Below are 22,272 nucleotides of genomic sequence, written 5' to 3'. Positions count from 1 at the left end.
GAAGTAGTAGAATATCAAAGGAAGACATAACTGGTATCTGCTTAGCACTGTTCATAAACAAAAATGCATGCTAAATGTTGCTGGGTTGAGCTCTTTTGTTGTGTGTTGTTGGTTTGTTGGTTGGGTGGGGGTTTTTTGTGTCTCTGTTCATCCCCCCTGCTTTTCTTTAAAGAACAAACATGTATCACAAGGTTTTCCTTGGAAGGTGGGGAAGGGATCTGTCTTTTTTTTTTTTTTTTTTTCCCCTCCTCTAATGTCCACATAAAGTCCAATTAAAAAGATCATTAATAGTAATGCTTAGATGTTGGAAGAGTTTGTGTGGAAAAGGTCTTTATCCTCTGAGAAGACTTAGTAGCTTTCCATTTAAATGTCAGTAAATATTTTTATGTAAAAGGTAAATGTTTTATTTTTAGCCAGTATTTGAGTATTCTTTGTATCTTGCAATGAATGCAGCTGGTGCCTTCTGTTCACCAACATAACAGTCCTCCCTGGTGTAATGTGATTCACTGATGTCATAATCACTTGAGAGGCTCCTGAAAGGAAAAGCAATATTTCAATATTGAAATAGAGCAATACAGCATCTGAAAATGTAAAAGAGGGAGGGTTGGGACAGCCAGGTGGTAGTAACGGCTCATGAGATTTTTATGATGCTGTTGTAATACTGGAGTGACTAGTAAAGCAAAGAAATTCAGACACTCCAAATTCACTGGTAACGTCAAAGTTGGTCCCTGGGAGAGGAGGTAGAGAGAAGTCACCAGATGCATCCATACTGGAAGTATGCTTAGACATCAAGAATCAACCCTTTGGGCTTTGTTAGTGTATGGTTTTGCTACTTGCCATACAGTCTAAGAGGTCTACATAATTCCATTTGTAAGTCAATTGCTTTTTTTTTTCTTTTTCCCTTTTCTAAATAAGGCATACATCCTGGACCTCAACTACTGCTGTTTGAATTAAGTGATACAGAAGTCTTCTGAAATGTATTAGGCATAAAAAGTAAAAGTGATTCTTGTTTTTCTATGTGTTCAGTTTAAGTGTTGTTGAAACGATGGCTCAGGGGTACTTCCAGAAGTTAACGTATTTCTGGCGCTCGTCTTCAGAGCCTTTCAATAAATAATGTTCTAGGGGATAAAAGTCATCTGGGAAAGCTGTTTATCAACAGGGAATCAGCACCATATGTAGAGAGACTAACTAAAATATTGTTTTCAGCTCTACTTTTCCCCTGTCACTGCATACTTTATTTCTTATTTCATTCATGTTCCAGTTGTATCTCTAGCTGAGTCCTCAAGACTGTAGCAATCCACACACAGATGCTCTTAGCTTTCCAGCTGTATTCAAATTCTTAGCCCCCTTTTTTTAGGGGGGGAGAAGGGTGGGAAAACAGAGCTACAAAGGTTTTGCCCAGTTGCCAAGGAGTGCAGTGGCTTTCTAACACAAACAGCTGTTGGGAGAATGCACTTATTTTTGTGAGAGAAGAATGAAGTGATGTCTCTTTATAAGCATTTAAACTTATTTAAAGGTTATTGAAAGCTTTTGAAAGCTCTGTAAACAGGGAAGGAGAAGGGCGATGGCCAGTTCTTGTATGTACAGACTTTCAGGTGCAGAACATTTTTCTTGAGTTAAAGCAAACTTAATGTCTTCTAAGGAACATCAAAGCTGTGCAGAAGTTTTTTTTCTAACCTTTTTGAGCTAGTCTTCTGTCCAACAAAAAAGTCATAGAAAACTTATATTTCCTTATGAAAATGTTGTAAAACTTTGACAGATACTTTGTCTTCTAGTAAAATAATAGAACTGAAAAGAACAGAATATCTATATCACAATCTACTAAACCCAAAAGATTGCTTTACACTTCACTTTGGAAAGCTGGAATAAGGCAGTATTTAGGATCAGCCTAGCATGTGATAAACTCTGAACATAACTGGTTTTAACTTGATGTAATTGGGGGGGGAGGGAGAGCAAGTTGAACTTGGATCTTATTGGGTCTTAACAATTGATTTTATACATCACTGTACGTTCCCTCCACCCCCAAAGCAAAAGAGGAGCTTGGAGGTGGAACAGGATGGGCAAGGAACAGAGCTGCTGTTCGTTACTGAATCGATGCTGTACCTATGGATTCCAGCAGAAATGAAACGTTGCAAGCAGTTAACGAAATACTGGGAGGGGGTAAGGAGGAATTTGCCTTTCTTTTTGAGGATGAATTAGCTCACGTTGCATGAATACAAAGAGAAGGAGAGGGACAAATTGTAACTAGAGAGAATATCAATCAAACTAACGGTGTAGCTTGTGTGTCCAATATGTACATAAAGAAGTTGACTGGAGTCCTAGTAACCCTGTTTACAGGCATACTATTTAAAATAGTATGTCCAGTATAGGTATGTTAGTAGCTTAAACACCTTCAGGTTTGGGGTGGGACTAATCATCTGAAAACTAGAAAAATTAGCTACTGCATCATGTTGCTGTTAAGGCTGCAATCCTGCACCATTGTGGTGCATTTGAATCCCTTATAACTTTATGGAGCCCTGCTGAAATCTTGCACATAAAAATGTGGTATGAAATCTGATTATTTTAGATGGTCAATTGTGGTGACGGAAGGGTAGACAGTCCATGTTCTTTAGCTGCCTCTGCCTTGGGATGGGAAACATGTGCTGGGTGGGCAGGTTGTATCCAAGGAAGTTGCTATGGCTAAATGTGGCAAGGAGCTTAGTTAAGAAATCAGCCTATTTAAGTAGAAGATATGTGTAGACTTGGCTATGAAGAGTTGCATATCTGTAAGGTCTGAAGTGGATACTCTTTCTTGTAAAAGAGTAATTAATTTTGTCTTGTAAGGAACCTGTTCCTTATCTGGCCTAAACCAATACCTGGCACTTGTAAACATAAACCATAAAAGCTTATGGGCTTATTTTACAAAGGCACTTTCAGCAGAACTGTTGAACTTTTACTTAGTTGGTGGCGAGTTCCTCTTCTAGAAGAGAAATGCTGGTAGCAGTCTATTATTCAACAAGCCATCTTGTTCCCTTTCTTGATTTCTTGACCACTCAGCTCTGCTGATGCTAGCTCTGTACCATCCAGGCTCATTGCAAGAAGCTCAGCCTTGCAACAACAGCGCGAATAAATATATAAATGTGCCAAGATCCTCTTACTACTAAAATACATTGTTCTGTGAATTTAGAGCTGAACTCTGAAGACCTTATTTTGTGTTTGCGTTCCATGTGATCACAGTGCTTAGGCTGATGTGCGTCTGCCTGTATAATCTGTTTGCCAGCGTAGTCCTTAGCCTGTTCTTCAGTCATCTTTCTTAAAAAGAGATCCTTAAACTGAAATTAGTTGACCTGAGTTGAAGGAGCACAAACACCTTCAAAGTGATATTATTTAGTCTTATTTCTAAAGGAAACTTCAGTTTAAGCAATAAAAGTGTCACACAAGTTTCTAGAGCATCAGTATCTCATGAGCAGTTGGTTATAAAAGGAATATGGGCAGAAGCAGGCAAAGCAGATGGCAAAACAGTAGTTTAAAGCAGCATATATGCCTATCTGGGAGTCATGGTTTCATGAAATGTGTTGATCTATTGACTCTAACAAGGATTCTAGAAATGTAATGTGTGGTTTTGGATGATATCATATCTGCACTGCAGAGTGTTCCAGATGTAGCCATTTTAACCACCAGACTTTTAAGCATGAAGTTGCACTTCGGAAGGTAGTGACCCAGGGGGCTGAATCCTTAATCAGGTATGGTTCATAAAAAACAAACAAAAAAAACCACCCAAAAAACCAACTGATGGATTTAAAAAAAAAATAATTAAAGAATTCCCAGCTCTACATGTTCCTGGTACTATTTCTGTCTCTGAACTGTGACTAGATTGACTATGTAATTCTGACCGGATTATTTGTCTTCCATACAAATCATTCTGTCTCCTGGATTATTTTTTTGTTGTAGTTTTACAGCATTACAAAATTGCTGACTTTCTTTTTGTTTCATTTTTGTGAGAGTGAAACAGCTGATACTTTCTTAGTTCAAGTACCTGCAGACAAGATCATCAAATCTTATAACATGAAGCAGCAAAACAGTGAATTGTGAATGTTAGCTCACATACTGAGCTTTCCCTTCTTCTGATGCAGAGCAGCAGAGTGTTTCATTAGTGATCCTTACCCAAATATTCTCGAGGATGTGGCTCCTAACACATCTCTTCTGTTGAAAAGCTGTGATGATCGCCAAGTTAATATTTACACTTGATTTAAAAATAAAGCACAGAGTTCATCTATTATGTTTATTCCTGTTTCCTGTGTAACTTTGCAGTGTTGTTGTTCTCATGTTTTCTAATCTGAATACCCATATGTTGTTTCGCTTGTGTAGCTTTTAATGTGATGAAGAATGTAGTGCAGTTGTTTTGGTTTTTGTTTTTGTTTTTTTTTAAACCTTCTTCATCCCCTTTAAGGAAAACTTGGCACCTATTATACTGTGACCTGTTGTTCTAGCTCTACCTTCCGGAGGATTTCTTCTAATCCCCCTTCCCCTTTAAGCCTGCAAAACATCTCTTTGTTCTAGCTCCTCTTGATATGTATCAGCCTTAATTGAGTTGAGGGAGTGGCTTCAGTCTTGTTCAAATGTGCCAGAAGGTGCTTCTATAAAATTTGGTATTAAAGAACTAAATTATCTATTAAAGGCCTGTAGAATTAAGGCTAAAGATATGCATTTGTACTGTAAACTATGATGTTGATTGAAAGTAATAGTCATCAAACATGACTGTTAGCTACTTCTGGCAGGAAGAGACTATTGAGCAAACTTGGCAGTGCAAGAGATCATGTGTGAATGAAAATGGGATGAGCTAATTTGGCAATTGCATTTGGATTATTAGGAAGGGTTCACCAAATTCTTTTGGCCTGGAGAGAAGTGGTCATCATGTTCCCAGCTCATATTGGCAAAGAATCTGGTCTGTAGTCTGGAGGAAGAAAGTTAAAAAGCTAAGTTCAAGTGAAAATACTGCCACCACCCCCAGTTATTGGAAACATCTCAGAAATCCCAAATTCACAAAGCATTGCACAAGGCTCTTGCTGAGTATTTGTATTTAAAGAGCGTCCTACTGTTTTTGGAAAGACTGACTTTTGTTTTTTTAATGGACATGCTAGCTAGAATGACATCACGGTATGTCCCAAAATCAGCAAAAATTGAATGGGAGAAAGCCTGTGTGACGCCCTTTTTAAAAACTCACCAGGAGGAGTTATTCTTACATCCACTGCATATTAGTATAGAAGTATATTCTAGGTCAATGTGTGCTTCAGAGAGAACAATTTTTTTTTTTTTTTTAAATTAATGTATTTCAGATTTATCATCTGCTTCAGTGGGGGACATAAGATGACAATGCTGACTTGGCTTTGATCATTACACTTTGCTGAAAATGAGACAGTTGGGCATAGTTGGTCAAATTAGCTATCTCACCTGCTACTTAGGATCTGTTTGCAATGCACAAATCTGGTTAGTTAGGTACTCCTATACCTTTAGAAGCCAGAACTTAATACATACTCATATGTACTCATCCTCTGCAGTGAAAGCACTTTGTAGAAATGCTAAAATTGGAGCATCTTGATGTTCTTCCTAGCATCTGGAAACATGATCCTACAGTGAGAGAGCTTGAAAGACTTCACTGGTTCTGAATGAGCAGGGACTCCAGTTTCATATGGTGTTTACTGGAATTGTATCTAATGCTGGTTGGCACAGTTGGAAAGTAAACTAAATTTGTTTTCAGGCTTTTTTAGCTAAGTCATATGTGTATTTGTAGGTATATAAATGATGTGACTTCTTGAAAGTGTTTATCCTTTTCAAATTGCTTGGCAATTCCAGCAAAAGTCATGTAAACGTTGTAGGAGATTTCAGAGATCTTTATCTTGAATTGTGGGCCAGAATGGTTGTGGGGGGCTTTGGGGGGGTGGGGGGAACGCTTGTTTCTTCTTGTTTCCGAACTTGCTTGTGTTTCAGGGCTGACTTTATGGTTCATGTGAATCAGTCTAGTACTGTGGACTTCAGAGGAACATGCCAGTTTGCGCTGGGTACCTAGATTTGGGTTGTAAATTTAATAATCATTTTATGACAATTTCTCTAGGTATTTGCACAGGCAAGTGTTTTGCTGAATTGTTACACCCAGTAATGCAACTGCAAATATGTTTCTTCAGATGACTGCTGTAGTGTGTGATATGAGGTGGGTGGGACAGCAGTGTCAAGGGGCTTCTACTTCCATAGCCTATTCTCATGGTCTTTTGAAACACGATGGTACTAGACACAAGTTGTCAGCATCCTGATGCATCTTAAAATAAGCAACAGCTGAAGCAGCTATAGGCTTGCACTGCATTTACAAGCTGTTTGTGAGCCGCCGCTGAGTTGCTGTGGAAACCAATGTTGAGCAGGACTGGAAAATAGACTTTTTTGTGAGAGCCTGACTAGTTTAAAACCCCATCCCCCATTTTCAGGAGCTCCCTCTGAATTGCCACGGAGACAAGAAGAGTAGCGGAGTTTTGAGTCTTGTAAAAGTGTGAGCTATAAATATTTATTTGGTTAATAGCATATGCTTTCTGGATTGTCTCTGTTGGAATGAACTCTATGCTACACTGAACCTTTGCAAGCTGTGAATTGAAACTGTTCCTCTCTTCTGTGTGAGTAGAAAAAGAGGAGGCACCCCCCCCCCCCCAGACTTTGAAGGGAATTGAATTTTACATTTTGATTATTAATTATATAGAAATTAAATTATAAATTTATTTTTCCCCAGAATTTCCCACACCGTCTCATGCAGTAATCTTTTGTTGGGACTGCTGAAAGCACTTGGGAGGCTGTTCCATTTATCTGGAGTTGTGTTTTGGTGTTCAGTTTCTTCAGAAAGGCTGACCTAAATAATCTCTTCCTTTCTTGTCCCATGCCACTTGATTTTTATTCCCTACTTTCTCCTCTACAAGCACTTCCAGTTTTGTGTTTCCAGGGCCAACTGTCCTTGGGGCTCTGCTCTGAAAGGAATCATTAACATGATCTTAAACTCTTAGGACTACTACTGATAACTTTAGATAATTGGTTCTGAAAACTTCAGTCTCTCATTACTTTTTCTTTCAAGAATTTTTTTTTTTTGCTTAATTTGAAATTTAAGAATAAAGGCACCATCAGCTGGTGTGCTAGCCTTACAGATTGCACTAAACAGTATACACAAAGCTGAGAATTAACTCATTCTTAGGTTAGCAGTATAAATGAAAACGTCTTTGCTAGTCTGCTCTGTAGTTGAGGCATTTAACCCAAGAACTTCGTTCCCCTGTGAGACTGAGAGCTCCTCCGATCATCCAATACCAGCTTTTAATACAGGTAGAAATCCTGCTCTTAAGTCACTTTCTGGCAAAGCTTCTGTTCCCCTGTTTAAATAACTCCTGGCTGGATGAAAATGCAGTTCTGCATTCTGTTTCTCATGTGATTTCCATTATGAAGTTAGAGTTACTGAAGCTGATGAAAACCTACTTTCAGCAACAGATGAGTGTGAAGGATTGTTTTTATTTTTATGCTACATCTAAATAAAATAGCGGTTTTTTGCATTAGGCTCTAGACCTCTGGATATGTAATAAGTAGTAAATCCAAGAAAAACTATTGAACTTGAGCAGCTTGGCCATTTAAACTCTGTCATTTTAGCCTAAGTTTTGGTTTGTTTTTTTTTTGTTTGTTCTTCTGAATCAACCTACTGCTAGTCAGGTTTTTCTGTTTGGAGGAACCACCCTAAAGTACACTTTAAGGTTACACCTTGCTTTGGTGCAGTAGAGGTCCTGTAGGCAGGATACCTTAAAATTTAACTGGTTTGTCTTACTTGAGTGTCTGTAGATGATTTTTTATTATTATTATTAAACTGCTTTTGCTCTTAATTTGAGATCTTTTAATAAAAGAAGGTGGAGAGAGTATCTGCTGACTTCCCAGCAAAATGCTTAATGTGTATGTTATATATCTAACCAATCTACCATCTGGATGCTGGCTGTGTTATCAGCTTCAAATGTATAGCTCCGCTCAGGAGAGCAAACACAGTGGAAGCTGACTCCATTGTGTATGGCTCTGAGTCTGGGCTGGAAGGGGTGAAAATGCCTTCGGGTTTTGGGGAAGTTATTTTGGTTTCACTGGGGGTGGGGGGAAGGTCAATTTTGTGTGCGTCAGATACTCAACTGCAGAGATGGAATTTAAATTTTGTAATAGCTGCTCTTCCAAAAGAGAAGCCAAACCAAATACGGGATTTAGCTGTTTTCTTCCCCCCACCACCCCAGCTCTTCCTTTGCTCCAAAAACCTAGTCCATTTCTCCATGAATAAAAGATCTGTCAGGAGTTAAGAGAGGGCTTATATAAAAGGAGGGGAGGGACAGGTAGCAGGTATCTATGCGCACAAATTGTGGTTCATTACAAGGCTTTTCATGAGATTATTAATAAATCTCCTTATGGAAGAGGCACTGCCTATAGAAGTTAAACTGTGTTACACTGCCAGTGTGCTTTTATTCCGTGCATCCCCCTATTCTTTAAACCTTCTGAGTATCTAAAAGCCTGCTTCTTCTGCTGTATCTCTGTCATTCTCGAGTCAAGACGAAGATACGGCATTTCTAGTACTGTCTAAGGAGTGAAAATAACTAGCCATATGGTTTTTTTCCTGATGCTTGAAAAACACTACCAGTATAGATACACTAGAACAACTTCTTGGTAGTGCTGGGAAACCAGCAGTGCATCTGCTCATATTGAGGAACAGTTTTCCTTATAGTTGTAAGGACTAAAAACTTAACTTCCTTGTTAAAAGCAGTTTCTTCAAGCTGCTGGAAAAGCTTTTCCCATTTGCCACTGATGTAGGGTAGCACATGCGTACATAGTGTAGGATCCCTAGGTTTTCTTCCTTGATTAAAAACATCTGCAAGGTCTATGTCCTAATTAGCCAGTAAGAGTGCTAAAAATCTTGCCACATATTTCACAGCATGTTAAGCTACTCTCAAGAGCTGTATGTGTTACCACCAGGTCTCAGAGACCTGCAGCAGCTCCGGGGTCTGAACACTAAAACTTGCTGTGTTTAAGTCTAGCAGTTTCCAAAAACACAACAGAAGTGCTTCTGACAGCTACCACATAAGTAAAGGGGCGTGGCTGAGAAGTTCCTTTTGTGTTTTAGATCCCTTTAGCTGGTCAGCCAGAAAATGTGCCTTCTCTCTTAGGTTACCATCCTTTATGCAGTCAGACTATGCCTATTAAAATACAAACTTGCTCTCCACATCTGGGCTTAGATGGGTTTATTATTCTGACCCTGCAGACACCCCCCCCCCCTTCAGACTACTCCCTTATTTGTTTTCTTTGGCTGAAGATATGCAGGGTTGTTTTTTTTGTGAATCGGATAAACTCTAGCCAAAGTAAATCCTGTTCTATTATTATTCTTTAAGATTCAAGAAATTTTGTAACTCAAGATAACTGAAAGACTGAAGTTGAACTTTTTTTTCCTTTTTTTTCCCACAATGTGGGATAATTTCTTCTAGCCCTTGTCCAAAATTTGAAGTCTTAATGCCATGTTTATGTTAAAGTTTCCTTAATGTAGCTGGGTTTACTCCAGTTACTTCAGGCTACGTTTTGGTGCTTAAATCACCAGTTTCGGAGATTGGTTAAGGACTCTGGCCAGCACAGGAGACTCCTGCAGAGGGTGTGAATACTCCCAATCTCTCTCCAGCATGTTTGCTGGAGGTTAACATTTACCAAGCAGAACTGATGGAAGATGAAGGCTGCTTAAACACTGACCACTGACAGCAACATGGCTGGGAAGAGTGGTGGGTCTGAGCTCTGGCTGCCTGTTGTTAACTGTTGGAGTTAACGTAGTCTAGCATGCCAGTTCCATCATGACCAACGCTGGTAGCCTTTCGGTTTTAGCAACCACATCTTAAGACTACTAAGAAGAATGGGAGTTAGTGATGTGTGGTTTGGTTGTTTTTTTTTTTTTTAAGATGTTTCACAACTAATTCTGTCCAAAGGTAGATAGCTTCTCCTCCTCCTTCCCCATTTATGGACTATGTAATCTATGGAGTACTTCTCTTAGGAAAAAATATGGCAACAAGAGAGCCAAAACAGACATGAGTGTTTAGATGATGGGACTGTGGCAAAACTTTAGGTATCGTTTAAGTACCTCATGGTAGGTAGTTACATAGCTGAGAAGTCTGCATCATCATCTAAGCATGTCGCTGATGATTTATCCTGAGGTGGTCACATGTTTGAAGGATGCTAACGCCAAACAGATGTCTGGTTTCCTATTCTCTTTCAAGGATTTCAGTAAGAGAACTGGCTTCATTATTGCTTTATTCTTGGGACATCAAACTTCCTAAACTTACAGTATCCTCTGAAATCCTTTGTTAGGCTTTGCTCTAGACCACCTGCTATTTAGAACTTGGCAAAACACATACCACAAGACTGCTTTTTCTCTTGTACTTATAACTTTGTTTTGATTCTGTTCTCATGTAATTTCCTCCAGGCACACTGTTTCCTTTGATTTGGTTTGACTAATACGCTTTTCCTTAATGATTCCTCCAGCTAGTAGTATCAGTTTACAGCTGTGTGAGTGATTATCAAATGGAAAGTGTGTATTTTGGGGGTTTACTTCTAAACAAATGAAGTTACTGACATGTAAGAGTAGGGGTTTTTTTCAGTCTGTATAAAAGCATTTGATGAACAGAAAGTTTACTAGTACAGTAATAGGTAATCTTTTCACTATTGCTTTTTATATGGTGAATTAAAATCCAAAGCTTAAATCTTGGACTCTGAGTAATTGGCAGAGGCAGTTCTAAAAGGACATTTTAAGGAAAAGATGCTCTGGCTTTAAAGACCTCTTCTGTCTTTCTGATTGATTGGAATATATAATGGTTTTAATTTGGTCAGCTATCTCTGCACCACCTTAAGTTACTGTTCAGACTCTACTGCTTGTTGAAGAGGGTCATCTATGTGTGTGTTTTGTGTGTGTGAGGAGGAGGGCTGTGTGTATGTTGAACTTCTTTCTTTTTTTCTGATTTATTTTGTACTTATTGCATAACAGGATATTTGTGTATTCTGTAAATCCCTTGATGCAAGGGGAAATATGGAAACTGCAATTGCAAGCTCCCAATACAAAGTATGCAATGTAATTTTGTTATAACTTCCATAGTGAGAAGTAAGTACCATGATCCTGCCCTGGAAGTCATAAAGCATGTTTACTTATTGTGGCTTCTAGCTTATGAATACTTAGACCATGACAGTGAGCTGCGTGACAACTGTATTAAAGAGGAGAGAAATTTCCAGGTCCATGAAAGAATGAATGTAATACAGTGGTGAATTGCATGCATTTGACGTGTTTTGTGTCCAGACAGAGAAGGTTGATGTGCCAATAATTTATAAATTGCTTTACCCATACACTGGAGTCCTAGAAATGCTTCCTACTTATCAAGTGTTAGCTGCTGTCAGAGCCTCAGAACAAAATGTTCCTCCCCATCGTGAACATATGAAGGAAGATGTTATTTCAGTAGATAAACATGATTTGTTACCTATTGGCATATAGGATATGGGGGTGGTTTCTGGTTCTAGAAACAACGTGGTTTGGGTAAAAGTCAAAAGGTAATTTTCTTTCCATAAATCTAAATAGGGCTTAATACATTAAAAAGAAAATGACTTAATGACTTCAGGCTTTATTCTAGACCAAGCTTGGACAAAAACAAGGAGATGGACTCTGTATGGATACGTAGGAGTGTTGCAAAAATGAGTGGTTTAAACCGCTTAAAGAATCACCGTCAAGGGTATTAACAAAAATGATTTAATAGGAATTTATAAAAGCTCGACTTCAGAGTTTGATGGCAAGATTCACTCTGTTACTTAATACACGGATGAAACAAAATCAAGTTAGAATAAAACTAGAATTATTTATACAGAGACTGAAGATGCAAAAGGGTAAGACAGAAACATACCAGAAAAAATCAAGTTAGAATTGATTTTTCATGACTTGCGCAGAGATCGGGGATGTGAAAGGATAGGGGAGACCCTTCTGTTGAGTCATGAGGTTCGGAGAAGACCCCCTTGCTTTCTAAACTCCTGATGGAGCTTAGGGGTGCCTGGATCCACTCCTAGTCCCAGACTTGGTCAACAGTTTACGTCTAAAAGAATTATGTGTGTAAGAGTAGTCTGAGGTTCATTCACAGTTTGAGGTGAATCATAGGATTTAGAAAAGGCAATATTTATACTATACTTGCTATAGGATACCCGGGTTAATTCACACACGCATGCACACAGATACTAAGAGGGAGATATACATATATATATATATATATATATATATATATGAAGCAAAGGTATACCTGTTCCCCTTGAGTTCAGTGAACACGTTCACATCAATTGTCTCAGCATTTTTCTCAATGGGCAAAGGGTTGAGCCTCAAGGAGCAAAGGATATCAGCCTAGGTGCCATCATCAGCTTTTGGTGATGGTCGTCCAATTTTCGCAAACTCTTGAGTTTGCAAGCTCTGAGAGGCGTCCCCCCCAGCAAGAGATGCTGGTTGCAGCCCGCTGCAGTCCAGGAGAGCTCAAAGGGCCTCACTTAGGACAGCTGTTTACAGGTTCACGAGATGATTGGCTTTAGTCTTCAGCAAATTACTGGAATTCCAGTTGCACTGGTACCATTTTCACATGAGCTGTGATCCAGATAAGGAAGGCTCCAAGGCTGTCAGGGAATAACCAAAACCAGATAAGGGATGCTCCAAGGCTGTCAGGAGATGACTAATATTCCTACTCCCATATCCCCACCTCCGCCAGGCAACAGGGGTCCTTGGTACGGTCAGTGCTGCTGCCCGCCTTAGCCATGCAAAAGTTCCTGGTACAGTCGAGGGATGCTTAACCACCCAACTCATTACACAAATGCTAAGGCCTAATGGGATTTCCTGAGATCATAGAACAGCCCAGGAGGGGGAATGCACCACCACAAGGAGTAACGGTTACTTTGGAAGGTTCTGGAGAAGTGGTTCCTTCCTCTGGTTTCAGTGGCAGGGGGGTCATTTGGGTTTTTTTTAATTTCTTTTTTAAAAGTTCAGCAGGAAAGTTTCCTTTCTTGATGGGGTAGAAAAAAATTTCCAAGCACTATTTGTAATGCAAATATTTTTTGCTATTTCAGTATTCTAAGGGTACATAAATGGCATTGCTGGAATTGTCATCTTCACTTGTTACTTATTTTCATATTATAAATTTCTGCTCTATTTTAGGGTAACACAAAGGTGATGATAAAACATATGAAGGACAGGATGATTGCACACAAATTTGGTAATGTGCATATATGAAAATTCACTTTACATTGCCAGGTGTGAGGCTGTATGCTCTTAGAAACAAGAAATACATTTGGACATACATTTGGAAGCGGGCAAGGGGATGGTGAGGCATCTAGAAAGCAGCAACTCTGAAGAGTAATAGAGGGGTATGGGGTGCAGGTGCCCAGGCCCTGGCAGGGGGCTGCAGGGCGGCCTCTGTGAGGAGAGGCCGGGGCTGCCCCGAGCCGGACACAGCCGGTTCCAGCCGGCTCCGACCGACCCCCCGCAGGGCACGGCTCAGCCCCGCAGCCACCACGGCGGAACCTCCAAAAAGCCTGTGTAAGAAAGGGCAAAGCGCTGCCCGGCTGTGAGGGGAAAAGTGTGAGAAACAGCCCTGCGGGCACCGAGGGGAGAAGGGGAGGATCCCCTGCAGCCTGTGGAGAAACCACTGTGGAGCAGGTATTGTCCTGCAGCGCATGAAGGGCCATGCTGGAGCAGATGTCCACGCTGCAGCCTGTGGAGAATCCCACACCAGAGCAAGTGAATATGCTTTGAAGGAAGGTGAAGTGCATGGAGGATCCACGTTGGAGCAGGGTCCTGACAGTAATTGTGGCCCACGGAGAGGAGCCCACACTGGAGCAGGGGAAAAGTGTGCGGAGGAAGGAGCAGCAGAGGGGAGCTATTATGGACTGACCACAACCTTTATTCCTCACAACTGCTGCACTTACTATATTTTTAATTGGCAATAAATTTAATTAATTTTCCTGAAGTTGAGTCTGTTTTGCCTGGGTGGTAATCACTAAGTGATCTCCCTGTCTTTCTCTTGACCCATGAGCTTTTAAATTTTATTTTCTTCCCTGTCATTTTAGAGGAGGGGAAGTGAGAGAGTGGCTGGGTGGGTGTCTGACAGTTGGCCAAGGTCAAGCCATCACAACAGGATACAGTGAATGAGTAACTGAACTTTTGCTACAGTGCCAGGGACTCAAATAACTATTCTGACTGTTGCTCCATGACTCAAGGCAATGGTTACAGATACCAATAGAACTGCAATCTGTATTTTTAAAGAATGCTGAAAAAACCTAGAAAATTATGGAGGGTAAGGGTTGTAGGAGCAGTTTGGATGGAGAATTCCCTCTGTAGTGCCAGACTTGAACAATAAGGAATGATCTTTAATTGAGAAGAAAGCCATGATGGTGTATGGGACGAGTACTGTTTAAGATCTTCATCAATGATATAGACAGTGGGATTGAGTGCACCCTCAGCAAGTTTGCAGACGACACCAAGCTGAGTGGTGCAGTTGACACAGGGTTGATGAAGGGATTGAGAGCAGCCCTGAGGAGAAGGACTTTGAGATACTGTTGGATGAAAAGCTGGACATGAGTAGACAGTGTGTGCTTGCAGCCCAGAAAGCCAACCGTATCATGGGCCACAGTTAAAGAACAGTGGCTAGCAGGTCAAGGGAGGTGATTCTGTCCCTCTACTCTGCTCTGGTGAGACCCCACCTGGAGTACTGCATCCAGCTTTGGGGTCCTCAGCACAAGAAAGACATGGACCTGTTGGAGCAGGTCCAGAGGAGGGCCACAAAAATGATCGGAGGGCTGGAGCACTTCTCCTGTGAAGACAGACTGAAAGAGTTGGGGATGTTCAGCCTGGAGAAGAGGAGGCTCCAGGGAGACCTTATTGTGACCTTTTAGTACTTAAAGGGGGCTTACAAGAAAGATGGGGACAAACATTTTAGTACGGCCTGTTGCAATAGGACAAGGGGTAATGGTTTTAAACTAAAAGAGGCCAGATTTAGACTAGATATAAGGAAGAAATTTTTTACAATGAGGATGGCATAACACTGGAACAGGTTGCCCAGAGAGGTTGTAGATGCCCTATCCCTGGAAATATTCAACGTCAGGTTGGATGGGTCTTTGAACAACCTGATCTAGTTGAAGATGACCCTGCTCATTGCAGGGGAGTTCAACCACATGACCTTTAAAGGTCCATTCCAAACCAAACCATTCTATGATGGTACCTTCATACAAAGAAAACAGCATGCTAACTCAGAGCTGTGAGAACCCGTAGCTGAAAGCCCGAATGGACTCACTCAAGTAAGAAATGAGGCACACACTTCAATAGAAGTAATCAGCTGTCAAAAGAAAACAATAAGAAGCAAAAGATTCTTGATCTGTTCATGTCTTCAGATCAAGACTGGACATCCATCTGCTAGGCTGTGTGCAACTCTTCCCCCTTTAGGCAGGGGAGAGGGAAATTAATTCTTTAGGGATGAACAAAGGAGGTCTGTGTACGTGAGAGAGGTAAATAGCAGGATTAGACTAAAAGGAGTGAAGCAGGACTAGTTCCTATCATTCAGAAGAACATTATGCTTTTGAACAAGCCGTGTTTCTAAATATTGTTGGTAGGGAGAGGCGCTCAGTTCTTGTTCATGCCCTCTGTAGCAATTGTTCTGTTGGCTGCTGCGGGTGGAGGAAATGGCTGCACTAGAAGTGTCCATGCTGTCTTCAAAACTGGTCCTAAACCAAAGGGAATTTGAGATGCTTTTGGAAAAAAGTTAATGTAAACAAACCAGTGTAAACAACAGTATTTAGCTGTTCTTAAGCACTTGGTAGTCTTGTAGCCCACCATGAAGTAATCGGAATAACTGTGACCGACTCTTGGGCCTTGGAGGAATGCTTTTGAATCATGAGGGGACACAGCGGAGTCCTTTCCTGGGAGTAGAGCAGCTCTTAAGAGAGGATGTGTAGTGATGTGCGATGAGGGAGGAGGTAGCTGGGTGGGGGTTGATACAGGGCTAGTGGTTACTTCACTTGTTCTCTCTGGAATTTCAGTATTCCCAATACAAGAGATATCCAAGAATGTATGGGGTTTTTTTCTCTTTGATACAAAACTATAGAAATGTTGACTAATGTTTTCCCTCTCGTTTCAACCAGAATTTGAGGTAACCGCCAATTACTGCACGCATTTTTTTACCCTGTAGAAGCTGTACATGGTATTCTCCAGTAAACATGCCTGCCTTGTAATAAGAATACAATGGAAAATACACTTAGGGATTAATACAAGTCTCCCAAATTAGAAACAGGCTGAGACATTACCCTAGTGTAAAACAACGCCTACTGTTTATATAGAACTTCTCACATGTAAATATTATCATGCTATTGTAAAAGAGAAAGATTACTATTTTTTACAGGTGCCAGGGCATGGGGAGGAAAAGATGAATTGTTCAAGGCCACCTACATGGCCAGCCCTGGTCTAGCTATTAGTACCATGCGTGCTCTGTCTAGCAGACAATATCTAATCTGTCCAGTGTAAGGAGGTCTTGAAAATGTTGCTTGTAGCTGTGAAGCACATATGGAATTACAAGTGTTTATTGCTGAATTGTCTTTTTTTTTTCTGTCCCCTTGCAGATCGTAGAGCGTCTGGAATTTCCATTGAAACGGATAACAAAAACGTAAAAGCAGAGGAGTTTAAGGGTACTGTATGCGCATTGCTGTGATTGTTTTTAATATATACACAATACATGCAAACTATGTATGCAGAAGCTGTGCAGCTGTTAAGATTGTCCTCCTCTTTCCTGAAGGGTCCTGCTTCTACTCTCTCCATTGAGTCTTTGTGTAATCTTGGTCTTGTCCCCATTTGCTCTTAGTTGATGTGGGCTTGGACTAGATGCTCCCCAGAGGTCCACTTCAACCTCACCTATTCTGTGATTCTCTGACTTCTTTGTCAGTCCTGGTAGCTCACTCTGTAATTTCTGCCTGGTTTTCTTGGACCCAAAATGATGGGAACTGATAGAAAGGAGAAGCATTAATTAACTTACAAGACAGAGAAGTGAGGGACTAGAGAGCGAACAACTGTAAGTCAGCTAGTTGTCAGTAACTATAATTTAATGGCTATTTTTAATTGTCAGTAACGATAATGGCTGTTTATATATGTATATGTCATATGTAAAATGACAAATGACTTCCAATAATTTGCTAGAGAAGTTAAGGAGGCAGGGAGAAAAACCTGATGTTTGCTGGGTAGATGAGAAAGGGATCCTAGTAGTGTGTATATGAGATACGTGGCAGGTTTTGTTTGTTTGTTGCGTTTGGTTGGAATGGAGAGAGATGGGAATTTGGGAACTGAAAGAACTGTTTGCTGAACTTTAGGTTTTATTCATCTGTTTTGAGGTAATAATAAAATATTTTGGAGGTCTCTAAAGCTGTTAGCTGGGCTCCTGTCAAGTATTCTTGTAATTTTGGGGGAAGAAACTCTTAATACATTTAGAGCTCAGGACAGGCAAGAGGAGAGGGAAGCTCTTCAGGTCATATTAAAGCTTGATTAGGTTCTGTCTTGTTATATGATATATGGCTTGCATTTTTGTTTTTTTGTTATCTGTTTATGATAGAGTGAGATCAGTTTAACATAGCTCAGACACCATGGTGAGTTCTTTTTTTGTAGCAGCACTAAACAAATGGCAGGGGCTGATAGATGTAGCTCTTCAGCTGAATGCAGCTGATCTGAAATGCATTTTTCTTTTCTCCTCCAACTCCTGTTACTGTAGAGAAGCGTGGTCAGTCACTGGAACAGGCTCCCCAGGGAAGTGGTCATGGCACCAAGCCTGTCAGAGTTCAAGGAGCATCTGGACAACGCTTTTAGTCATATGGTTTAGTTTTAGGTAGTCCTGCGAGGAGCAGGGAGTTAGACTCGATGATCCTTATGGGTCCCTTCCAACTTGAGGTATTCTATGATTCTATAACCAAATGATAGCTTCCAGACCAGATGTAAATCCAAATTAAACATTGCCCAGACTTCTCCAAGATCCCAGAAGGTTCTTCCAGGCCTCGCAGAGCCCGTGCTGATGCACAGCATCCTGTGGGCCTACTTTAATGCAAGTCAAGTAGACCTGTTCTGGAAAATACCTCTCACTGACTCCATTAGTATGGGAAAAAGCAGGAGAGGGGAACTATAACTAAGGAGGGTTTTATGTGTATCTGCATGCACTCGCTTTCTTCCATTCTGTTCCCTTTTTCCAAATAAGATTAGTGGGAGGGCATTGATGCTAGCTTTTTCTGAAATGAAAAAATGTGGCATGCAAGAAAGGGGCAGCTCATTCAAGACAGAGGTAACTTGTTCAGCTGAGAACACTTCAGCTGAGCTGTCTCTATGTCAACTAATATAGACCAGCTCATGAGACCAGCCAGCTGTCACAAGGTCAGTAGCAAAAGCAAGTTGAGCTTGAATGATGGGTTTTCTTTGTTATAAAGATACAAAAACAAAATGGAAAGGAAACTTTAGCAAATCTTAAGATTCAGGAAGTCTCCACCCATCCACTCAACCTGAAGTCAGGAACCTCGGGCTTCCTGAAGGCACAGCATGTTTTTCGAAGAGGCCAGTGTGTACGTAACATGTTTCTGGCAAAGAGTGCCCTCCTGCCTCAATTTTTCTTTCAAGTCTGGACATTTTTTCACCTATGAGAGATCACCAAGGCTACCAGTATGGCCCCTTGAAAGCTTTTTGTTTCCCTGCAGAACAGACCTGGGAAATCAGACTCTAAAGGGTGAGTGGGTAGATTTGTCATTAGCTCTTAATTGCCCTTCAGCTGTGTTTGCTGAGACTGGAAGCAAGCCTGCTGGTAAATGCAGATTGACTGTATGTTTAGCGGTGGATGTTTGTCTCCTGAAAGCTAGATAGGCATTGCCAAAACTGTAAAGGCTTTTGATCCTCAATACTCTGGCCTATATTGGAAGATAAGCAGCCTAAAGGTGGCAAGACCAATATTGTATTTGTTTCTTTTACAGAAATTTCTGGGAAATACTGAATTTTATTTCATTAATAGATTTGGAGCCAGTCAGATGTGTGGTTGGATTCTTTCCTCTGATGTTGTCTCCCAACAGTTCTTATTAATACCTTGACTTAAGAGTTATGTACTGGGGGAAAAAAAAAAAAAAAAATAAAAAATAAAAAAAAAAATTCAGCATGCTGTTCCATGCACAATGGAACTACTGAAACACTGAGTTTTTCCCAATAATGCACCTATACAGTTTGTAATGTCTTCTCTCCCTCTTTAGTTCCCCCATAATAACTATAAGCTTGACCACAGATCACAATTACTATGATTCAAGCTACATATTAGTGATGGTGTATGCTGATGTCCTCCTGTGAGGGAGGAAAAAAGAACAGTTGAGCTCCCAGTATGACCTGTTCCTCATTAGGAGCACTAATTTTGGTTTGTTTCCTACCCAGTTATGGCAACTTTAGCAATAATCAGTAACTTGAAATCTCAGCCTCTCTGTGAAATTTGGTTGGTGAAGCCCACTATACATAAGTCAGGGAAACTTGAGTGGACAAACAGAAAGGTGAACAATTGTATGAACTTTCTTTTCTCAAGAACTCAGGAGAAATAAGAGGTAACTGCCAAGGGATGTTATGAGCAGCCTCTGCTGCCAGCAGCTCCAGAGGCCTGGGGGTTCCTTCTTCCTGGCCACTGGAGCCCAGCCCAATGTGCCGGGAGACCTGGGGGTCTTTGTCCCAGGCCGATGGACACAGCTGCTGCTTTCCCGTTTGCAGGTTCAACCAGTAGCAAGGCTGCATGTGTGTCTCAGGGATGCACGCGTGTGTGTGCACACCCACACATACTCACGCTCGTGACACTGGCACTGCCAGCTACACAGACCGCCACAGACAAGGTGCTGCCTTCAACAGCAGTCACGTATAATGCTGCCTAGGCTCACATAAAGCATGAAGTATAGACAGCTGAGCTTCCTTCCTCTTCTCTGGCTGGTGGAGATTGAAGTTCAGTGGTGAAAGACCTCACACAACACTCTATAGATTCACAAACGTGTTCTTGGATCCCCTGAGTACCAGAACAACCCCTTTCCCCATCTTCTACCCCTGCCCTACTCATCAGCTCACCCAGCTTGAAGTTTGCTAGTGAATTACACCTCCAGGCACACCAGGTTTAGGGAAGATACAAATGCTGCACACACACCACACACCCCCACTTCCAGAAGCCAGCACCACAAGCCCAGGGGTGCCTACACCCCCAGTTGGTGGCCCTAAGTTTACTCAAGCTAGCACTCCAGGCATACGTGCTGTGAGACTCACCAACACACACTCCCAACATCTGTGGCCCCTCCAGCTACTGATGCAGAGTCTCTCACTCGCCCCAGTTGCCCACACCACAGTCCGATTAGTGTGTTTGGAGACTGATGGTCTTTGTTATCGTCTCTGTTAGTCCCTGTCTGTCATGTTTATGTCTCTGTGTTTTTGTTTGTTACTGCACCCTTTACTTGTTACCACTTTTGCATTGAAAAGGTCCTTGCTTGGAAAACCTTAATGAAGCAGACTGTCACCTTCCACATACCCTAACAATAACTAATGTGAAATTGTAACTAAATACATAAGTTACGTAGGAGAATATTTAACCATCTTACTGATATGTTTTCCATCTGCATTAAGTTACACATTTAAACAGTTAAACTACTGATACTGAATTCAGAATGGTAATTCACAAAATATTGTTGAGAACAGGGTCAGAGTCCTTTTTTAATAGTGGTCTGCTCACTGATGAGAATATTTAAACCTAAAATGAGGGTAGTAATACAGAATCTGTGCCCATCCAACATGGGAATATCTAGTCCCCAACACCTGAAGTTTGATCCAAAGGCCACTGAAGTATGGGAAAATTACTAGTTTCTGTTTCCCCATTGTATTTATGTAAATCTGGAGAAGGTCTGATGACATCACTTTGAGAAGTAGATCTGGCCCTTGCTCACTGCTCAAGTTCTTATGAAGGGGGAATATTAATTTCATGGAGCCTGAATGTGTACCAAACACAATGCTAAAGTCTCTAATTTTCTCTTTCTTGTTCTCCCCCCCCCAGAGGCTATTCTTAGTTGCAAGCACAAATTTTCAAAAGGGATGAGCTTAAGAATAGAATGGAAGAAAATCCAGTCTCAAGGAGTCTCATTTGTGTACTACAATGGTGAATTTACAGGTACAGTACTACAAACTTAGATTGATGGTTTAACATGTCACTCTCTAGCATAGATATCAACTCTTTTGGGGGGAATAACATTAGGAAAATGACTGAAAGAGAATGCTGTTGACTATTCATACTGAACAGCTGTCCTTTTGAGGAAAAGAAGTCTTCCCCAAGGGGACAAAAAAGCATTTCTTAATAAAATTGTCAATGATTAGTTACCTTTTTAATGAAGTTAAATATAATAAAACTCAAGACTAAGAAAAATGGCACTGCACTTTCCTTCACGTTTTTCAAAAATGAAATTACATTCAAATATAACTTTCCCCAAACTACTCTAAGCTCTGCACTCCTATCCTACAAAGATGTTTCGGAAGCCTTCTGTAGACCTGGAGGTATGAATAATGCAGCAATTTTTATATACATAAAATATAAGTGCAGCTGTATATTTTAAATTATTTGTATTCTTTTCAGAAGTGGCATTTCTGTTTATATGTTCTGAAAAGGACTTACCTCAGCTTTATGTGTTGAAGTAAATATGGGTCTTTGGTACCTTGTACACAATAAATGAAGGCTGAGAAATAAAATAAAAGCACAGCGATTTTGTTAGTTTGTAGCGCTTGCAAGATGTGCTGGTCTTGTTCATGACCTTGGGCTTTTCTGCATATGTTTAATTTAGAGAAACACTGGAACTTGTGGTTCTGCATGTGCATGTAACTTTAATTTCATAACAAGCTGTAAAATGAAAAAACCCCTGATTGTAAGAAGCCTGATGGCCATATCTTTGCAAAATCCATCAAGTATTTCTTGCCAAGTTAAAATGTCAAATACTTTGCTGTGGTCTCACTCAAAATTCTTTCTGCAAGGTAATTAAGTTAGTGATTGCTATCCCTCTAGTGGAAAATGATGTCTTTTTTGTCACCTGACTACTGCTATACATGTTTTCTTGAAATATCTGCAGAAAAAAAAGCATTCCATCTTCCAACTAGAAAATGTATGAAAGATGTAGGGTTTTTGAACTGATTTTTTTTTTTTTTTTTTT

The 22,272-nt window shown here is 40.6% G+C and overlaps 1 protein-coding gene across 3 annotated transcripts in view; it reads left to right on the top strand.

The window, feature by feature from the left end:
• The window catches only part of JAM2 (junctional adhesion molecule 2), a 40,472-nt gene that overhangs the window by 7,826 nt on the left and 10,374 nt on the right, over window positions 1-22,272 (top strand). For all 3 annotated transcript variants that reach the window (XM_075033894.1, XM_075033895.1, XM_075033893.1), the window contains exons 2-3: window positions 16,675-16,740; window positions 21,132-21,245. In XM_075033894.1, the coding sequence (XP_074889995.1) occupies window positions 16,675-16,740; window positions 21,132-21,245 (180 nt within the window). The remainder of the gene's footprint in view (window positions 1-16,674; window positions 16,741-21,131; window positions 21,246-22,272) is intronic.

Source organism: Buteo buteo, chromosome 8 (genome assembly GCF_964188355.1).
Source record: "Buteo buteo chromosome 8, bButBut1.hap1.1, whole genome shotgun sequence".
Taxonomy (NCBI): domain Eukaryota; kingdom Metazoa; phylum Chordata; class Aves; order Accipitriformes; family Accipitridae; genus Buteo; species Buteo buteo.
Note: the sequence above shows the minus strand (reverse complement) of the source record. Positions and strands in the feature narration are given on the sequence as shown.